This window comes from Falco cherrug, chromosome 19 (genome assembly GCF_023634085.1).
Source record: "Falco cherrug isolate bFalChe1 chromosome 19, bFalChe1.pri, whole genome shotgun sequence".
Lineage (NCBI taxonomy): Eukaryota > Metazoa > Chordata > Aves > Falconiformes > Falconidae > Falco > Falco cherrug.
In genome coordinates this window covers 5,044,792-5,069,785 of record NC_073715.1, presented here as the reverse complement: position 1 = coordinate 5,069,785, position 24,994 = coordinate 5,044,792, and the positions used below count along the sequence as shown (strand labels likewise).

The 24,994-nt window shown below is 56.7% G+C and overlaps 2 protein-coding genes and 1 non-coding gene across 3 annotated transcripts; all 3 read right to left on the bottom strand.

Moving 5' to 3' along the window:
* Positions 1-270: 270 nt before the first annotated feature.
* Positions 271-11,651, bottom strand: KANSL2 (KAT8 regulatory NSL complex subunit 2). Its single transcript, XM_055696928.1, is given in 12 exon segments — positions 271-543; positions 1,402-1,638; positions 3,688-3,941; positions 6,605-6,701; positions 7,509-7,529; positions 7,532-7,572; positions 7,575-7,613; positions 7,616-7,671; positions 8,943-9,110; positions 9,523-9,637; positions 10,247-10,425; positions 11,393-11,651. Coding segments are annotated over 12 exon segments (1,587 nt in total). The 5' UTR covers positions 11,644-11,651; the 3' UTR covers positions 271-414.
* LOC129734350 (small nucleolar RNA SNORA2/SNORA34 family) lies at positions 620-748 on the bottom strand. Its single transcript, XR_008729966.1, has one exon. It is a non-coding gene; the product is annotated as a small nucleolar RNA SNORA2/SNORA34 family (small nucleolar RNA).
* Positions 11,652-14,732: 3,081 nt separating the features above from the next.
* On the bottom strand, positions 14,733-24,160 carry CCNT1 (cyclin T1). Its single transcript, XM_055696927.1, is given in 10 exon segments — positions 14,733-16,423; positions 16,859-16,929; positions 17,288-17,417; positions 17,419-17,452; positions 19,768-19,813; positions 20,207-20,269; positions 21,708-21,768; positions 22,655-22,783; positions 23,098-23,179; positions 23,942-24,160. Coding segments are annotated over 10 exon segments (2,241 nt in total). The 5' UTR covers positions 24,118-24,160; the 3' UTR covers positions 14,733-14,974.
* Between the last annotated feature and the right edge of the window lie 834 nt (positions 24,161-24,994).

The window sequence follows — 24,994 nt, the reverse complement described above, 5'->3', positions numbered from 1 at the left end:
GAACCACAAGGGTAGGACACCGGTGCCGGGGCAAGGACACCGGTGCCGGGGCAAGGACACCGGTGCCGGGGCAAGGACACCGGTGCCGGGGCAAGGACACCGGTGCCGGGGCAAGGACACCGGTGCCGGGGCAAGGACACCGGTGCCGGGGCAAGGACACCGGTGCCGGGGCAAGGACACCGGTGCCGGGGCAAGGACACCGGTGCCGGGGCAAGGACACCGGTGCCGGGGCAAGGACACCGGTGCCGGGGCAAGGACACCGGTGCCGGGGCAAGGACACCGGTGCCGGGGCAAGGACACCGGTGCCGGGGCAAGGACACCGGTGCCTGCAGGTTGCCACCCGTGTCCCACCGCTGGGCTCCACCGGCACCGGAGATGGCCAAGGGAGCGGAGAGACGCCACGTGCTGCCGGTCTCAGCTCACGGACGCCGGCTCCAGGCTCCCGTTGGCGGCCGCTCCGCGGGGCTGGGCAGAGGTGACGGCATCCTCCGGCCGCCTGTTGTCCCTGGGCGCCGGTCGACACGCTGCCAGCGGCAGGGGACTCTGTGGGGGACAGAAAAAGGACGGTGGGCTGGTGGCAGGGGGACGTGGCCAGGCCGAGGCGAAGGCAAACGGCAGCCGTTGTCGCTCCCGCACGAATTGGCCGTTCCACCGGGCTGGGAGCGCCAACAGACCGGGAGACGGTTCCTCTGGGCTCCTGCTTGAAACCACCGGCTACGGCAAACCGGTGGCCTTCATTCAGGGCCTGGGGGATGCCTGCTCTAGGGCTGGGGTCCCCCCACCCCAAATACTCAGCTCCCGGATGGCAGGGACAGTGCTGGAGGGGTGAGAGGGACGCAGGACCGAGTGGCTGCTGACATCTCCAAAGACAACACCCTGCGGGCACATCCCGAGCCGGCCACCAGCTCCAGGTGCGACAGGAGGAACAAGTTCCAAGTCAAAACCCAGACTCCAGGAGAAAGCAGAAGCCCCAAGATGACAAGCAGAAGCTAGAAGCTCCAAGATGACAAGCAAAAGCCCCCCAGATGACAAGCAGAAGCCCCCCAGATGACAGCTCCCCTTCAAATCCCCAGCTGGGAGACAAGGGGCTTCCCCCAGCGGGCAGTCCCCAGCCTGCGAGCCATCCCCACCCCATCCCCACCGCATCCCAGAGAGCTCCCACGCCACCCACCCCACGTCCAGCAAGAGGGTGGCACCCAGCCACCCACGAAGGCGGCGACCCCTCGTCCTCCTCTCCCTGCCTGGGGACAGGCTCCGGCTGCCACCCCCCTGACACTCCGAACATCATCCAGACCATGGGGCAGCACGGGGCAACCCACCAGGGCCCAGCTGCGTGGCTGGGGAGGGAAAAACGGGGACTTCTGCCCCCCTGGGACCCCCCCGGTGATGTCCTGGCTGTACCTGTGTGGGCAGCTCGGCTGGTGGCTCGGTGGCCAAGGAGAAGACGTGAGCGGAGGAGCCGCCCCGGTCTGTCGGCACTGTCTGCGGGGGGATGCCCGGGTGGGAAGGTTCCTCCAGGGCCAGGATATCTATGGGGGCTTCGGCGACGTCTCTGAGGGACTGGTCGAGGGCCACAGATGGATCAAAGAGCAGAGGGGACGGGGGACACGGCATACCATCGCCCACCACGTCCAAGTCCTAGGAAAGAAAACACCGGGAACGGCTCATCAGCGGGGCAGGAGCGGGCAGCAGACCCCTCCGCAGGCACCGGAGGAGGAAGGCAGAGCAGCAGCCACGATGCCACCGGGACCACCGGCCTCAGCGGCCGGGACCACAATCCCAGGAGCCTTCTCCTCCCAGAACGGCGTGATCCAGGCTGGCAGCGCCGCGCTCCCGCTGAAAACAAGGCGTGAGGCACAAGGTCTGGAGCCCAGTGTGATGTGCTGCCCCAGCAGCATCCCCGCAGCAGCCAGGAGGGCCGTGAAAGGGTCCAATCCTGCTCTCCTCGGGGCACCCGGAGCAGTCACCCCTCTCCCCAAGATTTCACACAAGCCTTTTTTTTTTTTTTTTTTTTGCCCTGACACAACACATTGGTGTGGACAGTCCCTGGGCTCGCTTCTCCGTCCGCCCTGCTCGCTGCCGGCTGCTGCGTGCGTGGAGAGCGCTGCTGACGCCAGAGGCTGGGATTCCTGCAAAGCTATTGTTGTTAAAAGAGGACAGGATCGGGTTTGGCTTTGGAGGGTGTTTTGCCATCGAGGCAAGATGCCTGCGACTCTACCAACCCAGCCTGACGCAAGATAAACCACAGATGCCCTACGCGGCCGTACGCCGCCGTAGCTCCGAGTCCCTCCGATCCTGGGCTCTCCCAGGGGGGCTGCCGTTCAGATCCTGCCTGAAACATTCAGGATTCCTGCCTGAAGCACCCCGAAAGCACTGCGCAGAGCGGGGGACCCTCTCGAAGGAGAGGCTGGGGGAGAAACCGTTCCCTCAATCATCGTGAACCTAAAAAAACCCAACCAAACCCACCCACAAAGGCTGTTTTCAGAGAGAGCGGCCCCACGGGAAGGGGGGCTGGGATCTCTGAAGCCCACCGAAGGCAGGAGAATTCCCTCGACCCCAGGGGTGCTGGGTCCAGCCTGACCTGACCCAGCAGCAGCACTTGCTCTGCTGCGTTCAAAGCCGTGGCTGCTGCCATCCCTGGGATGCCAACGCTGCTGGGCCATCCCTCCCCCACTCTAAAGCTGTTGACATTTGCCCCCCCCCCCCCGCCCCCTCCCCCAATCGCAGTGCTCGAGAATCTCAGGAGCATCCAAACACTAGAGCAAGTGATACCTCGTTCAGACGAGCGGCTCCAAATGACCGTGGTAATTTTTTTTTTTTTGTTGTTGTTGTCGTTTAAACAAATTTCAGAGGATTTAAGCATGTAGGCTTAACATACATGCAGGTCATCAGAATAATCCGGGGATTAAAATCCTCATGTATTCCTCACGGGAGAGAAGTGGGGGGGGGGAAAAAAAAAAAGGAAAAAAAAAAGGAAAAAAAAAAAAAAAAAAGAATCCTCTTTTTAAAAAGCCCCTAAATACCGACTGAAATGAGAGCATGGTCCTTCGAAAGGCGCAGTTGCCAATCCTAGGGAAACAAACACCTCCCAAACCTTTTGCATTCCTGCACGTTTTTCAAGAGACTCTTCTTCCCCAAGCCAGCAAGAATAAAAATAATTCTACATTATCTGTGCTGGGGAGGCAGTGATTTACATGATATCCAAGCGTCCTCCACATCGGGAGCGCCGGGTCTGCTGCGCTGCAGCGGAGTTATTTCGGTGCGACTTCACGGTATGGGATGAAACCAGCAATATTCAGGGCCAGCAAGAATAAAAATAGTTTTACATTATCTGTGCTGGGGAGGCAGTGATTTACACGATGTCCAAGCGTTCTCCAGATCAAAAGCACTGGGTCTGCTGCGCTGCAGCGGAGTTATTTCAGTGCGACTTCACGGTATGGGATGGAATCAGCAATATTCAGGGCCAGCAAGAATAAAAATAATTCTATGCTATCTGTGCTGGGGAGGCAGTGATTTACATGATGTCCAAGCGTCCTCCACATCGAGAGCACCGAGTCTGCTGCGCTGCAGCGGAGTTATTTCAGTGCAACTTGACGGTATGGGATGAAACCAGCAATATTCAGGGTAATTTTTTCCGCAGGACACGTTGTGTGCCCACCTCTCCCTAAAGCACCCTGCCCAACTTACATCACTGAACTCCAGGGGCAAGCTCTCCGTGGGCTGGAGCTCAGCGGCGCTCAAGTACAGGTCCGTGGGGGCAGCTTCCAGTTCCTCGGGGACAGCCAGGACCTGCTCGGGGACGTACATCTGCGGAGGCAAGCGGAGATGGAGCGGACAGCACGGATCCTCGGAGAGGCTGACGGGAACCGGCTTGTTGCAGGGCACTTCCTCGGAGCCTTGACACGGCTTAAACAGAGTCTGGTTAGTGTCCTGGCAGATATCTGGGAAGATTTGGGTCAAGGGAAACCTGCAAAGCTACGGACACAGATCCAGAGGTAGAAATATTCCCCCCCCTGCTCCAGAAAACAGTGTTAAAAACCCCACACGTTATTTTTTTTTTTCTCCCGAGGCCAAGAGTCCAGGCTTCAGAATCGCACCCCGACTGCCCGCTGCCGTTACTTGCGGGATGGAAAATGGGGACAAGAGCGAGAGCCTCTCAGTGGGGGCTGGGAGATGGAGCTGGATCCCTGTAAAGCACTCGCAGATCCTCAGATGGAAGACATTACCCAACGCACAGGCTTACTTTTTATTTGCAGACATCCATCTGCACAAGCCTTAACATCGACCAGGCAGCAGAGATACGAGCACACACAATGCTTTTTCCACAGCCAGGAGTTTAGTTCCGCTATTTCTATCTTCCCAGTGCATTTTTCCTTCCCAATGGGAAAACCTATTCCTGCCAGAGGGTGTAAATGGGATTTCCTGCCTTTAATCACAAACAGAAACTCTGCTCTGATTGCATGCACCGTGCTCGCGGAGAAATCCACCAGCAGAGAGGATCCACCAAATCCCCTCCTCCACCCAGAGGCCCTGTGAAACTACAGAGGGACCCACCGCTGAGGCTGCGCGAGGGTGTCCGCAAAAAAACCCCAACTTTTACTGACGAGTCGTGACGTTTCTACTTACTGCTGCAAGGAACAGCCGAGATCTGTCACCTGCGTGGAGGCCGTCCCCGGCTCCGCTCGCTCGGTGACACAATTCAGAGCTGGAGCCAAAGCAGGTTTCAGGTGTGGATCAAGCTTTTCAGGTCAGGTATATTGATAGCAAACCACCCAAAGAACTGCCCCGCTGTTTTGGGGGCTTCACGCCGCACTTTTCCTCTTTGCACAACATGGGAGAGGACCTCCCACCCCCCCCAGGCTTCCAACCCCCCAGCAACAGGCAAAAGGCACCAAGTTTAACCCAATTTCTTAAGCCACCCCAGGTTTCTCATTTATCCCTCCCTCCCTGCAGCGAGGCAGCTGTGAAGGCACCCAAACAACTTCCCAACCGATTATTGGGGAGCCCATCATCTGGGCTAGCAGCAACGCTACCGGGGAGCCCAGCCCAGAGGAACCAAATCTCTCAGACACTCGAGGGCAGATGCGGTGAGGAAAGCGTCTCTGTATGAACAGCAGGGTGGGGAAGCCAGATTTTTAATCTCTCTGAATGACTCCCTGATCAAGCACCGACTTTATCGGTAGCCAAAAAGCAGAGATTGCCAAGATGACAAAAATCACGTGCTCCACCTGGAGCCCAACAGCCCAGCTGGGTTCAGGTCCCTTTACGCATTGTCACAAACAATCCAGCTCCTGAAAAGCAAACAAAGGCCAAGAGCCTCCCCGACAATGCACAAAGCAGAGCAGATTGCAGATGTTATCGGCTCGGCAGGGCTGACCCAAGTAAAATCTTGTTTGTGTCAGTGAAAGTCAGCTGACAGCTCAGACGTAAGGAAATCAAACCTCGCTTTTTCCACTCCCTTCTTGGCCCGCCTGCTCAAAGCGAGCCAGCTGCAAACAGCAACTCGCTCAAACTGTTTTAGGGGTTATTTATCCTGTCTTTATTTTGAAGTATACGGTCACTAGAGAGAAACAAAGGCAGCTTCCTGCTCCCTGGGCTTCTCCCCGTGCATAGCTGGGGTCGAGCCTGCCAACTTCAGCAACAAAACAAAACGAAGAGCTCAAACAAAACGAAGAGCTCATCCTCCCCCTGGCTGCCAGTTCTGCTCTGGGACCTAGCACCGGAGCTTCTCCTGACTCACCCCAGCCACAGCTGCTCACGCAGCTCCACCACGATCCAAATCTGCTCCTGGACACGTCCATCCAACCCCAAGTTGGACAAGGAGTTGTACAGACGCACCTAGGGCAACATTCGGTTCGTGGATCCCACGTTTGGGTGGCGATCCCTGAGCTGAGGGGGGACCCCAGTGGAAATTTCAGTGCTGGCTCTCCAAAAGCTGAGGCAGTTTCAGGGAATTGAAGAGCTCGAGGCTGTGCCAACCTCTCAAGGGGTCAAAGGAGACCGAGCTGCTCTGTGGCAGCCCCGAACAGCCTAGGAACTCCTCTCCCATTCAGATCCTCCCAAAAAAAAAAAAAAAAAAAAAAAAAAAAATTAAAAAAAAAAATCACTGAGCACATGCTTCAGCAGCCAGCCAGCCCTCCCTACGCACATCCCTCAGGGCAGGACTCCTACCAACACCCTGCTCGGGGGGGGCTGCTGGCACCCAGCACCTGCAGCCAAGCTTCTACCCTCCTCCAATACAGCCAGAAACCAGCTCGTGCCTCCCTCAGGCTTCGTGAGGTTCCCTTGTCACTTCCAAATGAACTGGCCGCGCAGTTTGGATGCTCTGGCTCGGCCAACATCCCGCAGGAGGGCTGCGGTGGGACCTCCCGGGGCGGAGGAGGCAGCAAGCGCAGCCCTTTGTCGCTCCCGCACGAATCGGTCGTTCCACCGGGCTGGGAGCGCCAACAGACGGGGAGACTGTTCCTCTGGGCTCCTGTTTGAAACCACCGGCTACGGCAAACCGGTGGCCTTGATTTAGGGCCGAGAAGAGCAGAGACCCACCTCGAGCTGCCAGCAAAGAGTCAGGAGAGCAGCCCAAGAGCCCAGGCAGATCAAAGGATACGCGTAAGGCAGTGCCTGGTCATCGGGAGGGACTGGTTGGAGCATCGGACGTCGTCAACAAAGGCCAAGCACCTCTGGCTGGAGCGGGTGGTGTGCGCCTGCAAGTCCAAGAGAAGAGCCGAGAGCTCTGGAGAGCCGTCCAGCTCTCCTCCAGAGAAACCCCCCGGGCTACACAACACTTTCGTCCTGCTTTCAAAACACGCCAAGACCAAACTCTCAGTTCCACTTCAGCAGAGCCCAGCTCCTCGTTACGTCCTTCTCATTCAAGCTTTTCTTAAACCGAGCTGAGATAAGGTGGCACGAACTCAATTTCAACAGGAAGAACTTCACCTCAGGAGTACGTCCCAAAGAACGAGGCGGCTCGGACTTATCTTTCAACTTTCAGGAGCCAGTTAATGGAACGCTTTGAATTTTAAAAAGAGTTACAAGAAAGGCTGCACACAGCTTCCCATTTGGAATGATGCGTGACGCGAAGGGGCCTGCCTTTTGGTCCCCACAGGTCTAGGAGGAATCTGGGTTTCACAAGGAGAATTTTCCAGATGTTTTTTTCAGCGTCAAAAAGTCAGGGTATATTGGGTACTGAGCCCTCCCTTTCAAAATGGAAAATTCTCCAACCCCACACCTGAATTTCTCTAGTTTTGGTGCCCATTTAGCAGTCTGGGCACCCCTTTAGAAGCCTGGGGGGGCCATTTAATATGACTCCAGGAACACCTGATGCTTTGTGGATACCCAGGGTGCTGTCCAGGACCAGATCCTTGCAGAAAGGGTGTGACAAGGGACAATCCAGCAGGGAAAGAGCAAACCTGAGCCGGGATCGCTCCCAGGAAGGGAGGAGAGGCGAGACCTGGCTTCCAGGCAAGGCTGGAACTCCAACCACCCCCCAGCCACGCACGGGGCGTACCTACCTGCTGAGCAGCGCCGTCGGTCCCGCCAGCATCCTGCGCTCCTTCAGCTGCCGGTGGAGCAGGCCTCCACGCCGTAGCGTTGCCGGTAGCGGCGCAAACACTTGGGCGTTTCAGGTTCTCACGCTCCTTGGCCATCAGCCCCTCGGGGCCTGTCAGAAGGCTGCTGCCTGCGGGGGAGCCAGGGAGGGGTCAGAAAACACCACCCCACCTGACACGTCCCTTCCTTTTTTTTTTTTTTTTTTTTTAATTTTTTTTTTTTTGGTACCCAGAGCCAAAATGAGCTGTCGAGAGCTCCAGCCGCTGACTAGTGAGACAGATGTCGATGCACAGAGTGAACGAGGAGTGAGAACGGCGTGTATAAACAGGAAACTCATCTTCTGGTTACACAAGAAGATGACAAAGGAGATTCCAACCCGAAATTTATCCCAACGTCTCCGCGCGCATCAGGAGCGCTTGGGCCGGCAAGGGTACTTTTAAAACTTCGTTTCGAACAATTGGCCGACAAGAGTACTTTTAAAACTTCGTTTCAAATAATTTGGCCGCTCAAAAGCCTATTGCGATTTCTGCAGGCAGAAGTTTTGTCAATTTTCAGCTTGCTCCCATGCAAGTTCTGGAAGCTTCCTGTAAGCACTCCCAGCTGTAATTACAGGGCAACGCTCGGGATCTGCTTTTCTATTACCGGTTTGCTAAAAAAGAGTTCTACAAAATTGTTATGTACCCAAACTTCCAGTTATTTTTACTTGGGACCGAGCTCTATTATGCCATTTTCCAGGATGAGCTATTCTAAGACTACGCTAGAGAAAGCTTCTTTGCACTGCCATACTCGTTACACCGCCCGGTTCTGCCTCTCTGAAGTACAAACTTCTCCCTCCGAGAGCCCCAGTTCTGTCCAGGGCGAAATTCAAGCGAGGCAAAAGTGCTTTTGCAAGGGAAAGCTGCATCAGTGCTGAGGAGGGAGTATGTCATTACAGCAGCACGGGTGTAACCAACCGAAACAAACTCCTGCCGATACAGACAGGACCTTAGAGATGAAATCGATTTTATTTTTTTTTTTTGTTTTGTTTATCAAACTGAAAAACAGGAAATCCTATACAAAAAAAAAGAACTTTTGTCTCAGAATTAACTTTGTAGTCTCATTTCCTGACAACGCTGCGAACTTTGAAGAGCAAAGAAATCCGGCAACCTTTCTAACCCAAACGATACGAATCTCCAGGCATGAGGCCAGCCACAGAAATACCTTCTCTAACCGAGTTTTCAGTCCCTCGCTAATTCTCAGCCTTACTGAGACAGCACTGCTCTGAAACCTGCTTCTACAAAGGGCAAAAAAATCGTTTGGTTTTTTTTTTTTTCATGTAGAGCGTTCTGGATGTGGTTGAGAGAAGCGCCGTGCCCTCAGCCAGATGAATATGCATCGGTGACGACCTGTACCGGTACTTGCCTATGGCTTCATGCTCTCCCTTGCGGCTGTGCAGGTACCGGCGCTTCTTCTCCTTCAGAAGGTGCTGGAGTCGTTTGAACTGGTCAATGTAGAGAGACTGCAGGCGGATCAGCTTCTCTCGCATGATCAAAGCCACCTCCTCAGCCGTGTACACGCCAGCGTGCCTGAAAAAACACCCAGAAAAACAGGGTGAAGCCTGTCAGGGTCCCTCGGGGCTGTTCTCCTGACCAAAGGACACAGATGTTATCAGAAACATGGGCTGAATGACACAGATTGATGGGTGATGAGCAGAAAAACTGCATTTATGGCGTGGGTTTTTGAAGCCGACATCACCCAGCGACTGCTGCCAAACGGGCCTCTCCACACTGAAGGAGGATGATCATCAAACACTTCCCAGAAGAACCACCAGGTCCAAGACGTGCGAGCGTCCCTGCCTAAACTCACCAAAGCCCAAAGTCCAACTGCAACACCGCTAATATCGTCACCAGGAACGTAACCAGCATCTTCTCAGGTGTCCCGCTGAGCTCGGAACGCTCCGCACGCCACACGTCTGCAAGCAGCCGGCAGCCAACTTACTTCAAGGGATCCTCCTGGTCGCTATCGATGCTGTCAGCCTCGCTGTCGGGATCTCCTCGCCACGTCTGGTCCACCGTGATAGGGTCCTGCTCGCCATCGCTCCAGCTGTCTTCATCTGAAAAGACAAAGTCACCCCGAGCGATAAGACACCGTCTTGCATCCCAGCGCTCGCTGCTGCGGCACAGGACAGCCGGAGACCCCAGGAGCTCAGCTCCACAGCCGCAGAGATGAACTGGCTCTGCCTCTTGCCAAGAAAAGACTTCTCCCTGGCACGGTGTGAACAAGGGACACGGAACAAGAGGAAACCCACCAGCTCAGCGCAGCCAAACCACGCAGCTCCCGTGGAGCGACGCTCCTGCCTACCTAGGAGCCACAAACGGCTAGCTGGCCCCACTGAGCAACCCTGAAAGATGGAAAGCTCAGCACCGAGCCAGCGTTTGACAGGCATTGCTAGAACTAACCCAGCCAAGAGGGAAGCTAGCCAACGTTTCTACTCTGTGAGCGCGAGGGAAGAGAACCTGCAGGATTTTGGCCTGGCAGTGTGACCTGGCTACGGTCAGGGGCGGGTGAGACATGCCAGAATTTGCAGAACACCATCTTTTACCCACGGACCCCGGGATTTTTTTTTCCCCACCGCACTTCAGAAACAACACTCTTGGCATTTCCACACAGAAGAGAGAACTCCGGGTCCTCCCTCACCAGTTTTTTTGTTTTCAATTCTTACCCAGGATCCGACTGGCTTCGCTGCGGCTGCTCTCTGCAGTCTGGGAGCCCAGCTCCGTTTTGGCGTAAGAGCTGAGCTGGCAAAGGAGAGTCTCGCTTACGGGCCCAGGATTGGACTTCTTCATTTGAGCTTGGAGCGCCAGAACGTTCCTACGGGCATGCTCTGCGCAGAACGACGCGCTGCCGGAATAAATCACAAGCTCGTTATAACTCCAAGCCCTCAGCCAGCAAAACGAACAAGCGACACAGTGAGAAACGTTCCCTGGCACCCGGAGAGCACAGACCCATCACACCTCTCTCGCAGAGCGAGCCGCTGGCTGCAGGTACACCACAGAAATGCCAGAGAGCCCCGAGTGGCTCCCAGACCACACACCGCTGCTGAAACGTCACCTCTGGCACCGGAGCCGGCAGCCACACGGCACAGCAGCAGGGAGAGAAAAGCGTTTTTTTTTTATTTAAAGGCATTGAAGCGAGCTCCTCTGCTTCCAAAGATTAACACCAGACTCTCAGTTTCCACGCAGAGCGCGCTGGCCCACGTCGGACGGATGCTTTTTATTGCAGAAGGACCACGGGCAGAATTGAAGGCTACCAGCGCCCGCACCCCCACAGCCTCCGAGAACGAAACGCGCATCGATGCTCCCATAAGGGAAACTGCGCTCTGCTGATCTGCTGACCGAACGCCGAGAACTGTTCTAGGTCTTTCCATCCAGAGCAGTCAGAACATTTGAAAGGCCTCAGAGAACAGGAAGCACAACCAGGTCATCAGCTCCACGACAAGACACAACCGGAGTATCTGTGCTGAGGATTATCCGTAGGAACGGACAGCAGCAAGTTAAAGCCGCTGGGCTGAGCGGAGGTAGATCTCCGGCTCTTACAAAGGACCTGGATCACTGCAGCCACCTTCCGATGGCAGAGGGCAGCAACCCCACAGTCCTTCAGAACCAAGAGACAACTCCACGCAGCATCCACAACTGACAGAATCTTTTTTTTTTTTTTTTTTTTTTTAGCTTAAAAACGCTTCGGAAAGAGGGAGCCGCTTGTCTGAGGTGCCGTAAGCGCGGCACCTGAATCAGGAGAAGGATTCTCCTGCCCTTTTTAACTCGATACGGTACAGAACCAGAGAACCAGGAGAGAGAGAGGTACTCACCCATCCTTCTTCTCCGGTTTGGGCGCGGCGTTGGGACACCGCTTTCCATTCTTTGTTGAAACATAGCTGCACTGCTTGAAAGGGGCACTCCTGTCTTCAAGGATGTGCTTAAGACAAAACTCCTGCCCCTCCAGCCGCGGCTGGGAGCACTGGCGGTGGGTGAAGGCACACGACAGGGGCTCCTGCGGCCGCGGCACAGGAGTAAGGCGTCCTCGGCTTGACGGCAAAACATGGATCCGAATTCTGTTCATGCCAACACCTGCTGGAAAGATGCAGACCAGTTAAAAGAAGCGAAACAAATGGACGAAGAGGAGCAACATCTGCTAACGCAGCAGAATAAAACTCTTTTGAACCCCCTTGAACAGGCAGGAGATGAAGTTGCTCCTGTAAAGACAGTTTCTTCCAGCGCCTGAGGAAACTTGGAGCTCCGCAGCAACCCCACTTCTGCACAGAATTAAATATATTGCACTCACCTGAGGCACCGAGCAGCCACAGCCACGCCAAGCGCTGCTGCCTGCCAGCATTGTGGCCGGGGCGGGGGGGGGTTACACGTCCCAGTGGTACCCCTCTACCCTCCCCACACCAGTATGGGACCCTTTCCTCCCAGTGCCTGAATCCCACAGCTCCACACCCTCCCGGGGAACCCCCCTCCCACCCATTTGCAGCCCACCGACCCCCGAACACCCGCTACAAACCCCGTCCCTCCACGGCATCGTCTGCCCACCCCTCACCCCCCGGTCCCTTCCTCGGTGGGGGAATCCTGCGGGGATCCCCCCGCTCCACACAGCCCAGAGCTCCCCCCATCCTGCGCCCCTCCCCTCCCCCCCGTGCGCAGCCCACCAGCTCCGCAGGGCCCAGTACAGGATCCCACCCGCCCAGTGCGGCACCAGTACGCGACCCTCTCATCCCAGTACAACCCCCCGGGGCAGCTCCTCAGTGCCCATCTGCGTCTCCCGGTGCCCATCCCTGATGCCGGTGGCCCCCGGTGCCCATCCGTACTGCTGGTGCCCCTCAGTGGTCGCCCCTGTGCCCGCTGCCCCCCACTGCTGCCGGTGCCCCCCGGTACCCATCCCTGCTCCCAGTGCCCATCACTGCTGCCGGTGCCCATCACTGCTGCCGGTGCCCCCCGGTGCCCATCCCTGTTCCCGGTGCCCATCCCTGTTCCCGGTGCCCCCCGGTAGCCAGCCCTGTTCCCGGTGCCCCCCGGTACCCATCCCTACTCCCGGTGCCCATCCCTGCTGCCAGTGCCCCCCGGTACCCATCCCTGCTGCCGGTGCCCTCCAGTGCCTGCCCCTGCTCCCGGTGCCCCCCGGTATCCATCCCTGCTGCCGGTGCCCCCCGGTGCCCCCCACGCACGTGCTCCGCCACCCGCCCCGCTCCGCTCCCGCGCATGCGCAGTCGCGCCCCTCGGCTGCCCGGGCGCCGCCATTTTGTCCGCGGGCGGCGGGCATGAGGGGAGCTCCCGAGGGGGGCCCGGACAGCGCTACCGGAGCGGAGGGCGGGATGGAAACCCTGTCCCCGCTCGGTACGGGGTGAAGGTGCCCCGGGGGACGGCGCAGGCGTCGCGACGAAGGGCTCTGCGGACCGCGCTGAGGGCGGGCGGCGCCGCCGCCATCTTACCTCACTGCCGCCCCGGCCTCCCTGCTGCCTCGCCGTACGCCCGCCCCGCCACCTCACTGGTTCGCCCGGCCGCCAATCCGACGAGGGCGCGGAGGCGGTGCGGCGCGCGATTGGCCGCGCGAGCTGTCAGTCCGCAGGGAAGGGCCGCGCCCCCGGGAGTCACGTGAGGCGGCGCGGCGGGAAGCCGCCACGTGTGCGCGGCGGCAGCGGGGCCGCCGAGGGGGTTTGCGGGCCTCCGGCGGGGTGAGCGGGGACGGGAGCGGGGTTTGTGCTTTGGCTTCGGGAAGGCTGAAGCTCCCGGTAGCCCCAGGGACACCAGCGTGGTCCCAGGAGGCCCAGAGCCCCCCCCGCGGGCTCTCAGCCCGTCCCTTCCCGGTTATCCCGGGGCAGCGGAAGACCCCCCTTGCTCCCTGCCGGTTAAACGAGGGATGCCCTGCAAAGCCCACCAAGGCGGGAGCAACCAGCCCCCAAGAGAGGTTCCAAAACCAGCGGCGGGGGGGGGGGAGCAAGCGCCAGCCCTTCACCAGGAACCGTTCCCAAACCCGCCGCGGGTGGGTTACTGATGGCGGAGGCGCTGGCGAGGGTCCGCGGCACCGACTGCCCTTAAAACCAAACTTGATGTAGAACAAGAGTTTGACAAAACCATACGGAGACAGTACGTTTATTGAAGGTTGGGAAAGTAAAGTCTCAAGAACAAAGGGAACGGTGGTTGGTTTGGGGTTCTTTTTTTCGGAAACATTCAACCAAATCTCAGGCGGCTGCCCTGGTGCTGGCTCGAAGTCGCGGTGAGAGTTGTTGTCACCAGCGCGGCCGGGAACTGCCACGCGCCGACGGATCCCCTGGAAGAGCTGCCCAGGGCACGAGGACTCCTCCAGCCAGCCGTCCTGCATGATCCCATCCTGCATCCCAGCCGGGAACGCACCACGCTGCTCCCCTCCAAGTCCTCAACGGGCACGGACCGAGTCCGCCAAGGCATTTCACGCCTAAAACCTGCCCTACCCGCAGCAGCCCCCACCATGGGGCTGCTCTGCCCCAGCGCGTCCCTTCACACCGCAGGACCCCCCCCCCCGCTCAGCAGCACTCATCCCTGGGCAGCATCTCCCGACACTCTTCCCCCCAAAAAACAGCGAGGAGGGGGGTCGGCCCTGGGCCAAGCACCCTCGATCCATCACCTCACCCCAGCTGTTCAATGCCAGCTGCCCTGAAAGGCCACCAGAAGCCCCCAGCAGGCCCCCTGCCCCTCAAGCCCCGCCACCGCCGGGGTTTCCAGCAGAAGCGGTGGGATCTGTGGGCAGGGAGCGAGGGATCGAGACAGGATCCCCAAACCAGAGCAGCTTTAGGAGTGAGGAAACCAGACCCACAGCAGCTGGGATCCTCCCCCACACTGCTTCATCCCCTCCACCCCTCAAAAACCTCCTGAACCCACTTTCTGTTGCCATCAGCTGGAGTGGAACCACCCCAAACCCTCACTGGGGTTCCCCCCCCCCCCCCGGCAGCACCACAAAATTAAAATGAACAAAACACTAAGATATAAGTTACCGCTTAAATTATTTGTAAAACATCTTAAATTTTCTGTGACATATTTTAAATACAACCCCCCCCCCCGAGCCCCCCCCCCCCCCCCCCCCCCAAATGCATGTTCCCCAGAGGAGGCCTCAGTTGTAGCAAGGACAGAGCCCACCGCTAACTGGAAGTTGATATGGGGGGGGGGGGGGGGGGGGGGGGGGGGGGGGGGAGGGGGAGCAAGGAACAGAGAAAGGGTTTCTTATCCTTTCACAGCTTCAACAACTCCGCGCTCTAAATATCAATAATAAAAGTTATATTAAAATAAAATAGTTCTTCGTGAGGCAGTGGAGATTGAACAAGCCCTTTCATGCACCCGCAGGGGCAGCCCAGGTTGAGCTTGGAGGGGGTGGGAGGGGGTGGGGGGTGGGGGAGAGAGAGGAGGGGCTTTGCTCAAACTCAGTAGTAGAAAGATGTTTTACTTGGGGAGAGGGGGGGAGAGGGGGGGGCGGTTCTGAGGGGAGGGGGGGGTGGTCGGGGCTTGTCCGTGTTGGCGGTGGCTCTGGAGCTGGTGGAAGCCCGGGGGTTCAAGAGCTCGCCGTAAGAGTGGAAGTCAAAGGCGGGGGGCTGGGTGGGCTGCATGCCCTGAGCGCTCAACAGCGAGTGCAGCATATTGACTGTATCCTGGTAGTCACTGGCCTGGTTGGCGTTGTGCCCGTTGGCCCCCGTGGGCCCCTTGTCCAATTTGTGGCTTCCCCGAGCTTTGTTAGCTTGGGGTAAGGGAAGGTTGCCCAAATCTGAACCGTGCCCTGGCAGGTGGGCCGCCCCGGGGAGGTGGGGGTAAGGGAACGGCATGCCGGGGCCTTTGGAGACTTTGCTGACTTTGGGCTGGTGCTCGTGGGCTGCGGCCACGGCCGCCCCCTCCTCCGGCAGTGGCCTCTTGCGGGAAGAGGCGAGGGGACCGTAGGTTTTGTGGGGCACGGCGCTAGGCTGGCTGCTGCTGTGTTTAGAGTCTCCCGGCCGCTTGTTCGCCATGTTGCTGGGCCCGGCGCCAAGCTGGGGGTGTAAGTGTTTGTGAGAGTGGTGGTTGTGGTGGTGGTGGTGGTGGTTCGAAGAGTGGCCCTTGTGTTTCTCCTTGTGCTCGCGGTTCTTGCCGCTGCTCTCGTCCGAGGAGCCGTGCCTGTCTGCGGCAGTTGGCACTTTGATCCGCATTTTTATCTCCTCCTGCTTGGAAGGGAGGGGTCTCTCCCCACCTCCACCTGCCACCGGGATCCTCAGCTTCAGAGCCGAAGCTTTGTCACTCTTTTCAGGGCCGGGAGGGCGCTCGGGGTTTTCTGAGCCGCCGATGGGAATTTTCAGGATGATCGGAGAGGGGTTGCTGTCCTGCTGGACTTCCCTCTCCCGCTGCTGCTGGACCAGGAGATTCTGCGCGGCGTAGGCATACTGGGAGCGCACGTTGGCCTCCATGTTCTCCAGCTGCCGCTTCTGCGCCGCCAGCTCCTCGGCGTGCTTGGCCCGGTACTCCTTGAGCGACACTTTGGCTGACGGGGCGTTCTTGCCGCTCTGCTTCTGATAGCCAGCGCCATCCTGCTGTAAAGGATGCTCAGCAGCCGAGGAGCTTTCGTTAGTCCTGTGACTCTGGCCGGGCTCCAGCTTGGGTGGAGGGTGCTGGGACAACCAGTGCTCAGGCTGGGTTATATCCGCACCGCTCTGCTCACTGGGTGAGTCCGCTGCGGCTGGCAGAGCCGGCCCCGCTCCGGCGGTTGAGGATGTTGACATGCTCATTAACCCAGCAATGTTCATGTCCGAACTATTGTTCCTGGAAATCATGTTGAGGATAGTCTGCTCCGACAGGCTCTCATCTTCACCGTGGTCGTCAGCCTTTGACTTGCCGGCTGCTTGAGAGGCCTGGAATAAAAACAAGCGACCGATCACTTACTCTGGGCTGTCACTAGAGCTCTTCGAGGCTAGCAGCGCCCCCCCCCCCAGCTCTTATTTAAAGACAAATCCACTTTGCCCCCCTGTGGGTAAAGACACAACCACTGGAAGCACGGCTGCTATGGCAGCCGAAAAATCAAGGTCTCTCCAGAGTTAATTCAGAACAGACAAACTCTGTCTGGGTTTGTTGGGGAGTTTTTTGTTGTTTTTCTTGGGGGGGGTTTTTTGCAGATGCAGAGTATTCTGCATTTTGCAGATGCAGAGAATTCGGATTTTCACACACACACACACGCCCTTCAGACACCGTCTTGCATTGTCATAGCGGAGATGCCACACGGCCTCACAGCAAAAAAGTCAGAGCCTGTGTTCTCCTGCAAGCACCCACAGCCTAAAGCAGATTCTCACCCGCCAGTTCCGGATACGTTTAAGCCGGTTGGGAGTTTTCTCAAGGATCTGCAGGAATTCATGAGTCAGTTCTGCAGAGACACAAAGCCAAGCAAGAGGGTCAGAGGCAGGCAGACCAAGGCTAATCCGTCAGGGCAATCCCTCTACTTACTGATGGAGCTACTGATGAGATGGAGCTACTCCAGGAGGGGAAAATACTCACAACTAGTATCACTGACCACATTTAAACTCATCTCACTGTGCGCCTTTTTGCCACCTCTGTTGCACCATAGAAGCTGCTGCTGCACTGGAAAACTTGGCAAAACCTAAAGTCCTGGACTCCACGAACTGGCCGGTGGCCGTGTTTGAATGGCAGACCCAGGAATAAAGATGCCGAAATAATAGAAGAGCCTTTTTGGGGGGGGAAAAAAACCTCGCTCCCAAACTTACCATCTAAGAGCTCCAGAGTTACAGTGCCATCAACGTATTCCCACCAGTGCTTCCCGTCCGTAGAGACTGGGATCTCCCAGTTGGACCACTTACAAGCCAGGTGGATACAGACGCAGGCCACAACGGGAGGGGGTGTACTGCAAGCTGAAGGTGGTCAGGTGCAGGCTGACGTCACCAGCAGGGAGAGAGAAACAGAAAGCCATCAACTCCCAAGCCTGAACCTCAGCACTCACAATCGCCCACTGAAGAGACGCTGCACAAGAGGTCGGACACGGTGGGGAGGTCCCTGCCATTCCTCCCCAGTACCGCCCTACTGGTACGGGCGACTCGATCCCGCTACACCGATTTCTTTGTTCCTTCCCCGTTCTGCTGCAGGGAATTTGGGGCCAGGCGACTCGAAGGCTTTGCAGCTCGTGCGGGAGCAGCGAGGCACGCTGCCGCCCTGCTCCAGCCCTCCTCCGAGGGAGAAAGCGAGCGGCTGGATTATCTGCCGGGGCCCCCCCCGCCCTGCCGTGGGCTCTGCTCCGTCTGAGCAGTAACTCACTTCCAAGTGCAGCTCCCGGGATGGCACTCAAGGAGCAAAGTGGCCCTCTCTTTGGCTTTTAGGAAGGGTCTGATCCTTCTCAAATTTTTTAGGAAAAAGCGCTGAAGCTTCGGCTGCGAATAGCACCATACGCTGGAGTGACTCAGGAGCACCTAAAAGGGAGCCTGGCCGCCTATCAAGCATTTTAATTAGTAAAATTAGCGATGTAACAGCTCGGACATCAGTGCCAGGAGATCTAGGTAGCGCTGAGAACAGGAGAACAGATGGACTAAGAAAGTATCCTACTCTCCACCTGCAGGAACACCAGGTCCACCGATCCTTAGAAACCGTGACAGCAAGTCAAGTGCAGGATGTGGCCTACCATCACACTCCTGAATCAGCCCTTTTAAAAAGTGCCTGATGAAAACGGTGCCACCGAGCACCTACGTGCAGCTGCAGGATGGCACGATCTGCATTGCTTCGCTACACTCGGGTTATTAAAACATTTTTCTATCAATGCAATGCGGAGAGACAGAGATACGCATCTACAGCCAAAAAGTCTGAAGCCGTTTCACGGGTATTGTATTTTTCCATGCATCAGGAAGTCAAACCCAGGAAATTCAGAGCCTTTATCCAGTCAGCCAAGGTTAAGAAGTGAAGTGAAAGCGCACAAGGAGCCTTAACTCTGCCCCATAACGATGCCAGAAGGAAATAAAAGTTAAAACATCCGAACTGGATTTATCAGGCGTAGCTATACCGTTGAAGTGCCTTAATCAGGCATTTCATGGCATCACTTTTAAGGCAAAATTGAGGCTGCCCGGCTGCATTTCTTTCTTTCTGCCTGGCTTTCTTTCAATTACAACCTTAACTCGTAATTCCTTGGTTTTGCAATTATTGCTGCAGGGATAAAACACGTTTCAAGGATGCATTTACCCAGGCATTACTAACACCACCTTCCCTTGATGCGGGGAAACCCACACAGTGCCCTTTGGAGCTAGAGAACACCCTCAACAGACAATTCTCCCAGCACGCTGCGGAGGTGAGCAGGGAACATCTCTCACAGGCAGAGGGGAGAGAAACTACTCGCCCAAGGCCACGCACATTCCTGGCTTGGCCAGGGCTTGGAAGCATCCTCTGACTTGGCAGCTTCACCTCTGCTAGCACCTAAACCATCTTTTTCTCCCGTCCTTTCGCTTCTGCGAGCTCTTTCACAAAACCACCGCATTTTCCTTGTCCACGATTTGTTCCAACCATTAACTCCGTGATTTGCCTACAGCTGGTAAGGCAGGATTTTTATTTTAATTTTTTTTTTTTTAAATAATGTCGGAAGTCCCAACACAAGCACTGGTATCAGCCTTGTGGTGAAAATCTAGTGACAAAACTCCCCAGACATCTCAAGGGGAAAAAAATGAAGGGGCTTTTTTTGTTTCCAAGACTCTGCTTCAAGGGCTGTCTGTCCACTCACACAGGCCAGACAAGGGTATCGTTTTCTCTCGTAATGCCTCATGCCTGCATCCAGCTCCTCTTTTTCTCCTTTTATACTCTAGATCAGCCTTCTTTGGGGCACAGACCATATTTGTCAACAATCTGCACAGTACCTACTTGAGCAAAAACTCTCCGACACCTAGGTGCTAAGTAAATAAGTATATATTTGTTCCAAGTCTACCTTTTTGTTTTGGTTTTTTTGGGGTTTTTTTGAGATTTTGGCTTTTTACTTCCACAACCGCCTAACTCCCCATAAAAGAAAGCGGTGAAGTTCCTGAGCATCCCATCTACCTTGCTTATACAGCTGGTTTTGACCAGCAGCCGGCAGGAGAAAGGGTTCCTGCTCTTTCTGAACCAAACCAAGCGATCCCCAGGTGTTCACAGGCTGAGCAATGCCCCAGGGGTCACCAGTAGCACATCTCCTCCAGATAAGACCCTCTGTTCAAATATGAATCAATTGTAAAATAATAACCTGTTGGTAGCCATGAAATAGGATGTTTGCGCCAAGTCCTTGCTGGCTGAAAGAGAAAAGGAAAAAAACAGGGCGTTAGTCTGCATATCCTGACAAGTATGATGATATTTTAGCGCAAGAACCACTGCCCTGTCGCCACCACACACACAACGAGGCACCCAGCACGGTTTGACTAACTCTGCACCACAGCTAGAAGGATTTTAGAAATTATGGTATGTAGAGAGCTCTGCATGGTTCAGCAGAGCCACAACATCGCGACAGTCATTTGCAACTGCCTCTATTTTGACATTCGTTACGGTTACTAAGGACATCGACTGCAGGCAAGTTCTTTAGCAGTCCCGGCTGGACACTCCTAACATATATTTTCATGGCTCTTCTCTGTCAAGCTGAGGTTACACGGAGGAGAAGCCACAAGCGCCTGACATCTGCCATCGCTTACCTCGCACTAGCTGTGTGCACTTCACCACGTGGGTATGGGGGTGGTCAATAGTGATCTCAAAACCTGGAAGAACACAGACAGACGGCCATCAGAAAACCAGCAGCACCCCCCCCCGGCTCTATGAACCTCATGTTTTCCTGCTCCTGGGGGACAAGGCCTTCTCCCCTTCCCTCCTACAGCCCCTGCTCTCTGCTCGGAGGCAAGCAGGAATAGAGGAGCCCGTTTTCCTGTATCCAGAAGACTCAAGTTCTCCAGTCACAAAACCCGAAGGTCACTGCTGCTGCCAGACCTCCAAAGCAGCTAAATGACTTCTGCGCTTGAAAGACCTCACTGAAAACAAAACAACTATTAAGGATTTTAAAAATAGCAGGACAAAGCCTCTTACAGCAGCTGGGAGGAAGGAGAAGACAATGGCATCTGCTCAAAGGAATTTCTGTCACCCAAAAAGCTAAGAGGAAGCAGACGTTTTCCCTTTGAAGGAGCCTACAGCACTAAAGACAACTGAACTCAACCCTTGCTTCAGCTTCCTATTCAGTTTGGGTATTATGTTTTAAAGAAAAGAAAAAAAAAAAACCAAAACCCACCACTTTCAAATCGGTCCATGTGTGCAACAGATTTGGTTCTTCCCAATGCAGAACATTCTAGAAGAACTGGGACGTTAAAAAAGGCAACTGGAGGACTGAGTCGCTGCAGAACTGGGGTGACAGTTTAGCCACTGGCTTGCCAGGCCAGCACGTGCGAGCCATCGACACACCTGCCCCTCCTGTCCCCTTGGGAGCAAGGGACTGGGGCGTTTACTCTGAACCAATTCCAAAATGACAAAGGCCTACCGAGTAGTTTGGAGTGAACCGCTATCTACAAACTGACTCTGAAATGGAACACGTGTTAGCAAAATCAAGTTTTAACAGTACATTTTAGAAAGGAACAGGATACCGGATCCAATGGCCACAGCCCTAAATGTAGGCTCCAGCTTCTACTTTCAAAAAAAAACCCAAAAACTTGCTGGGTTTTGGGTTTGGTTTTTTTTTTCCCCATGTTCAGCTATCTGATCAAAATATTAAACTTTCAACCCAGGTTTTAAGACATCTCTCAGTGCAAACTGTTGCCTAGCCACAGGACTAGAGCATTATCAAGTTCAACAGCACAACAAAGGACAGCGACCGGTGTCCAAGCGGTACAAAACCTGTTGTGGGAGGGGGGGAGGAAAAAAAAAAAATGAAAAGAAAAAAAAAAAAAAAAGAGACGAGCCACACTTCCACGCTTCAATTTCTCTAAGCATTGATCCTGACACAAGTTACACCTGAAAAAACTGATGTTAAAAGGGAAACAGAAGGAGCGGGTGTGAAAAATAGTTTGTTGCCTGGACTCTTGCTCTCCCACTGGCCAGCTGTACATCTGCCCTCCAGCTGTGGAGAAGACTGTGCGGTTAGGCTCTCCGCTCTGCGGAACAACTCCTGGGTCTGAGATTCGTGTGGCAGCCCGTCCGCTTTGAAAAACTTACCCAGGGTCTGCAGTATTATGCTCTCTAGAATGACCAGGTCTTGGGCTTGTTGCAGGTAAGCCTGGGGTTGAGAGGACAGGCAAGTTACTCATGATGAGGCACTCCGTATAAAGCCTGCACATTTCTAACACCCTTTTCTCAGGGAGGCAAAAATAGCAAAGGGGAATCTTTATGCCGATCTGCACTGGGGGGAACTGGCACAGATTCCCTGCCAGAAAAGAGAAAGCAGAGTGCTGGGGTGGACCCGCTCCCCTGCTAGTGCTTCTGCTAGGGGAGGGTTGCTTCGGGATCCACAGTGGCCCTCTCAGTCCTGGTCCCTCGCACTGCATGGGATGGCTATACGAGCAGTACAGGAGAGGAATTAGCTGCTTTTGCCTTTTTTTTTTTTTTTTTTCCTTAAGCTTTCCTGGATAAAGCTGCCCCTTTTCAGCAGGGTTGGCTGCTCAGTTCCAGGTAAGACGGGCTGTCTCGAGAGATGGGGAATCAGCAATGTTTTTAATAAACCCACCGTTAAACATGTGGGGACAGAACAGAACCAAACTGCGCACACCACCTTCTCCGCCACAGACACTACTCAATCGCAGCAGCCAACATCCATGCCCTCCTCAGAAGCTTTTCACGCAGACACCGTTACACAGCACGCCTGAATCACATTTGCAGCAGCACAGCAGAGGAGAACAGAAGAGAGGTCGCCACAGAGCAGGAAAGAAAAGCCTTCTGCTGTACAGAAGCCAAAAAGCTCTCGGTAGCGTAAGAGCAGTTGAATTGGAAAGCTGTCACTGACCATCCTAGGACACAGCCGCTCACTTAGAGAGCAGGTACTGCGGAACCCGACTGAACAAGATGCTGTAGCCACGCAATTCAGGATGCAGCACGCTTCCGCCATTCCCATTCCTTGTGCCTCCGCTCCTCACATCAGAGCCCAGTTCTCCGATCTCGACACTTACCTCGCTCTTGGTGTCTAGAGGATTTTCCTGGGGATGCAGACAGGCATGTGCTACCTTGATAACATGCTCCAGCTTACGAGGCTGCTCCTCCACCTTGGCTGCCAAGAACACTGCTGCTGGGACCACCGACTTCAGAAAATTAAAAAAAAAGATATTATTTTTTAATTAGTAAGTTCAAGATTAAATTATATTTATTTATTTAAATCAAATAAATTGGGCTAATTCTCACATCTAGAAGAACCACTCCTTTAGGAAACAAAGTCCAAATGAGGGAAAAGGGTCTCTGGTGACCACTGACTGCTACAAACAACCCTTTCCCTGTCCAAACCCCATCCCCTAGGGTCGGTCCCACCATGTCACCCCCCAAGCTGGCTGCCAAGCAGCAGAATAGGAGCTGGAGGGTTCCCAGCGCTTCCCACCCCGCCAGACCCCAGCACACTTACGTTCCTGTGGAACTGGGTGAAGGACTGGACCATGTAGAAGCGATGCATGTACACGATGGCCGTGTTGATGGTGAGCTGGGAGCTGATGGGGCGGTTAAGGAAACACACAGCCCCGATGACAAGCCCGGAGCAGCACCCTCCATCCCTCCACATCCCACCAACACCGGGCTGGGTTTCGCTCTCCCAGCTACTGAATGCGCCTGGCTTTCCTGGCTCCTGGATTTGGATTTCCTGTGGCCAAGATATGCCTGGCTTTCCTGGCTTCTGGATTTGGCTCTCCCTATGGCCGAGGTGCACCTGGCGCTCCTGGACCTGACTCTCCCCGCGGCAGAGCCTGGCTCACCTTGCTCCCGAAACAGACCTGGCTCTCCCTACCCCTGTCTCTCCCCTCTCGTGAGTCGAGCCAAACTCTCCCTGCTCCTGAAAGGGCCCCGGGGCTCCCTGCGCCCGGCTCGGTCCTGGCTCTCCCGGCTCCTGCAACCGCCCCGGCTCTCCCGGCGGGCCCCGCAACGGCCCCGGCTCTCCCGGTGCCCCCGCAACGCCTCCGGCCGCCCCCCGATCCCCAAATGGGCCCGGCACCCGAATCGGCCCCGGCTCTCCCTGCTCTGGCCTCCCGAATCGAGCCCGGCTCCCCCCGCGGCCGACGGCGGCTCGCCCCACTCCCGGAAGGGGCTCGTCTCTCCCCGCTCCCAAAACAGCCCGGGCTCTCCCCGCAGCCACCCCCGGCCCGCCCCGCAGCCGGGTCCAGCTCCCCCCGCCGCCACCCGCAGGCCTCCCGGGCCCCCCCCCAGCTCCCAGAGTTGGTACCCAAGCGCAGGCCGTGCGGCCTAGCGCGGCCGGATACACGTTGAGACGCTGCCCCATGTCCTGGAGCAAGTTGGCCGCCTGCTGCCGGTACGAGAGTTCCTTGTCGGGGTCGAGACCGGCGCGGCGCGAAGGGCTGTTCTCCAGCTGCTCGCGGGTGAAATACCAGCGCCGCCCCGCCGCGCCGCCGGCCCCGCCGCCCGCCGAGGCCTCCATGGCGATCTGCGCCCGCGCGCGCACGCACGCACGCACGCACGGACGCACGCACGCACGGACGGACGCACGCACGCACGGACGGACGCACAGACGCTAGAACGCGCTGACGTCACAGCACAGAGGCGCGCGCGTTCGGCGGCGTTGGTAGGCGGGGCCAGGGAGGAGCCGTCGTGGCGCATGCGCGTTCCAGGACGCCTGCGCGGGTTGGGGCAGGGAGGGGGAGGGGGGAGCCGGTGTCCGCCCCGCCCTCCGGGACCTACTGTGACCCCCCGGCAACGGGCCCTGCGGCTTCTCCGGGACCCGGCCCGCACATCTAGGCCCCACCCACTGGGACCGGGCCCCCTGTCGGGGTCTGCCCGTCCCCCCCCCGGGATCAGGGCCTCCCCCCAGGTACCAGGCCCCACACCGGGATCTGGGCCCCCCCCACCACCACCAGGACCAGGCCCCTCTACCAGGACAGAGACCCCACACTGGGCCCAAGCCCCCTGCCAGGATCTGGGCCCCCACACACCGGGCCCAAGCCCCCTCCTGGGGTCTGGCCCCCCACACTGGGATCAGGCACTCCCCCCAGGGACCAGGATCTGGGACCCCACACACACACCGGGACCGGGTCCCCTACTGGGATCTGGCCCCCCCTCATACTGGACCAGGCCCCACACCGGGATCTGGGCTCCCCCCCCCCCCAGGACCAGGCCCCTCTACCAGGATCGTGGCCCCCCCATACCAGGGCAGAGCCCCCACACTGGGCCCAAGCCCCCTACCTGGATCTGGGTCTCCCACACACCAGGCCCGGACGCCCCCCCTCCAAGATCTGGGACACCCCCCCTCCCAACAACCCACCAGGATCTTGCCCCCTCCATGGGGGTCTCGGCCTCCC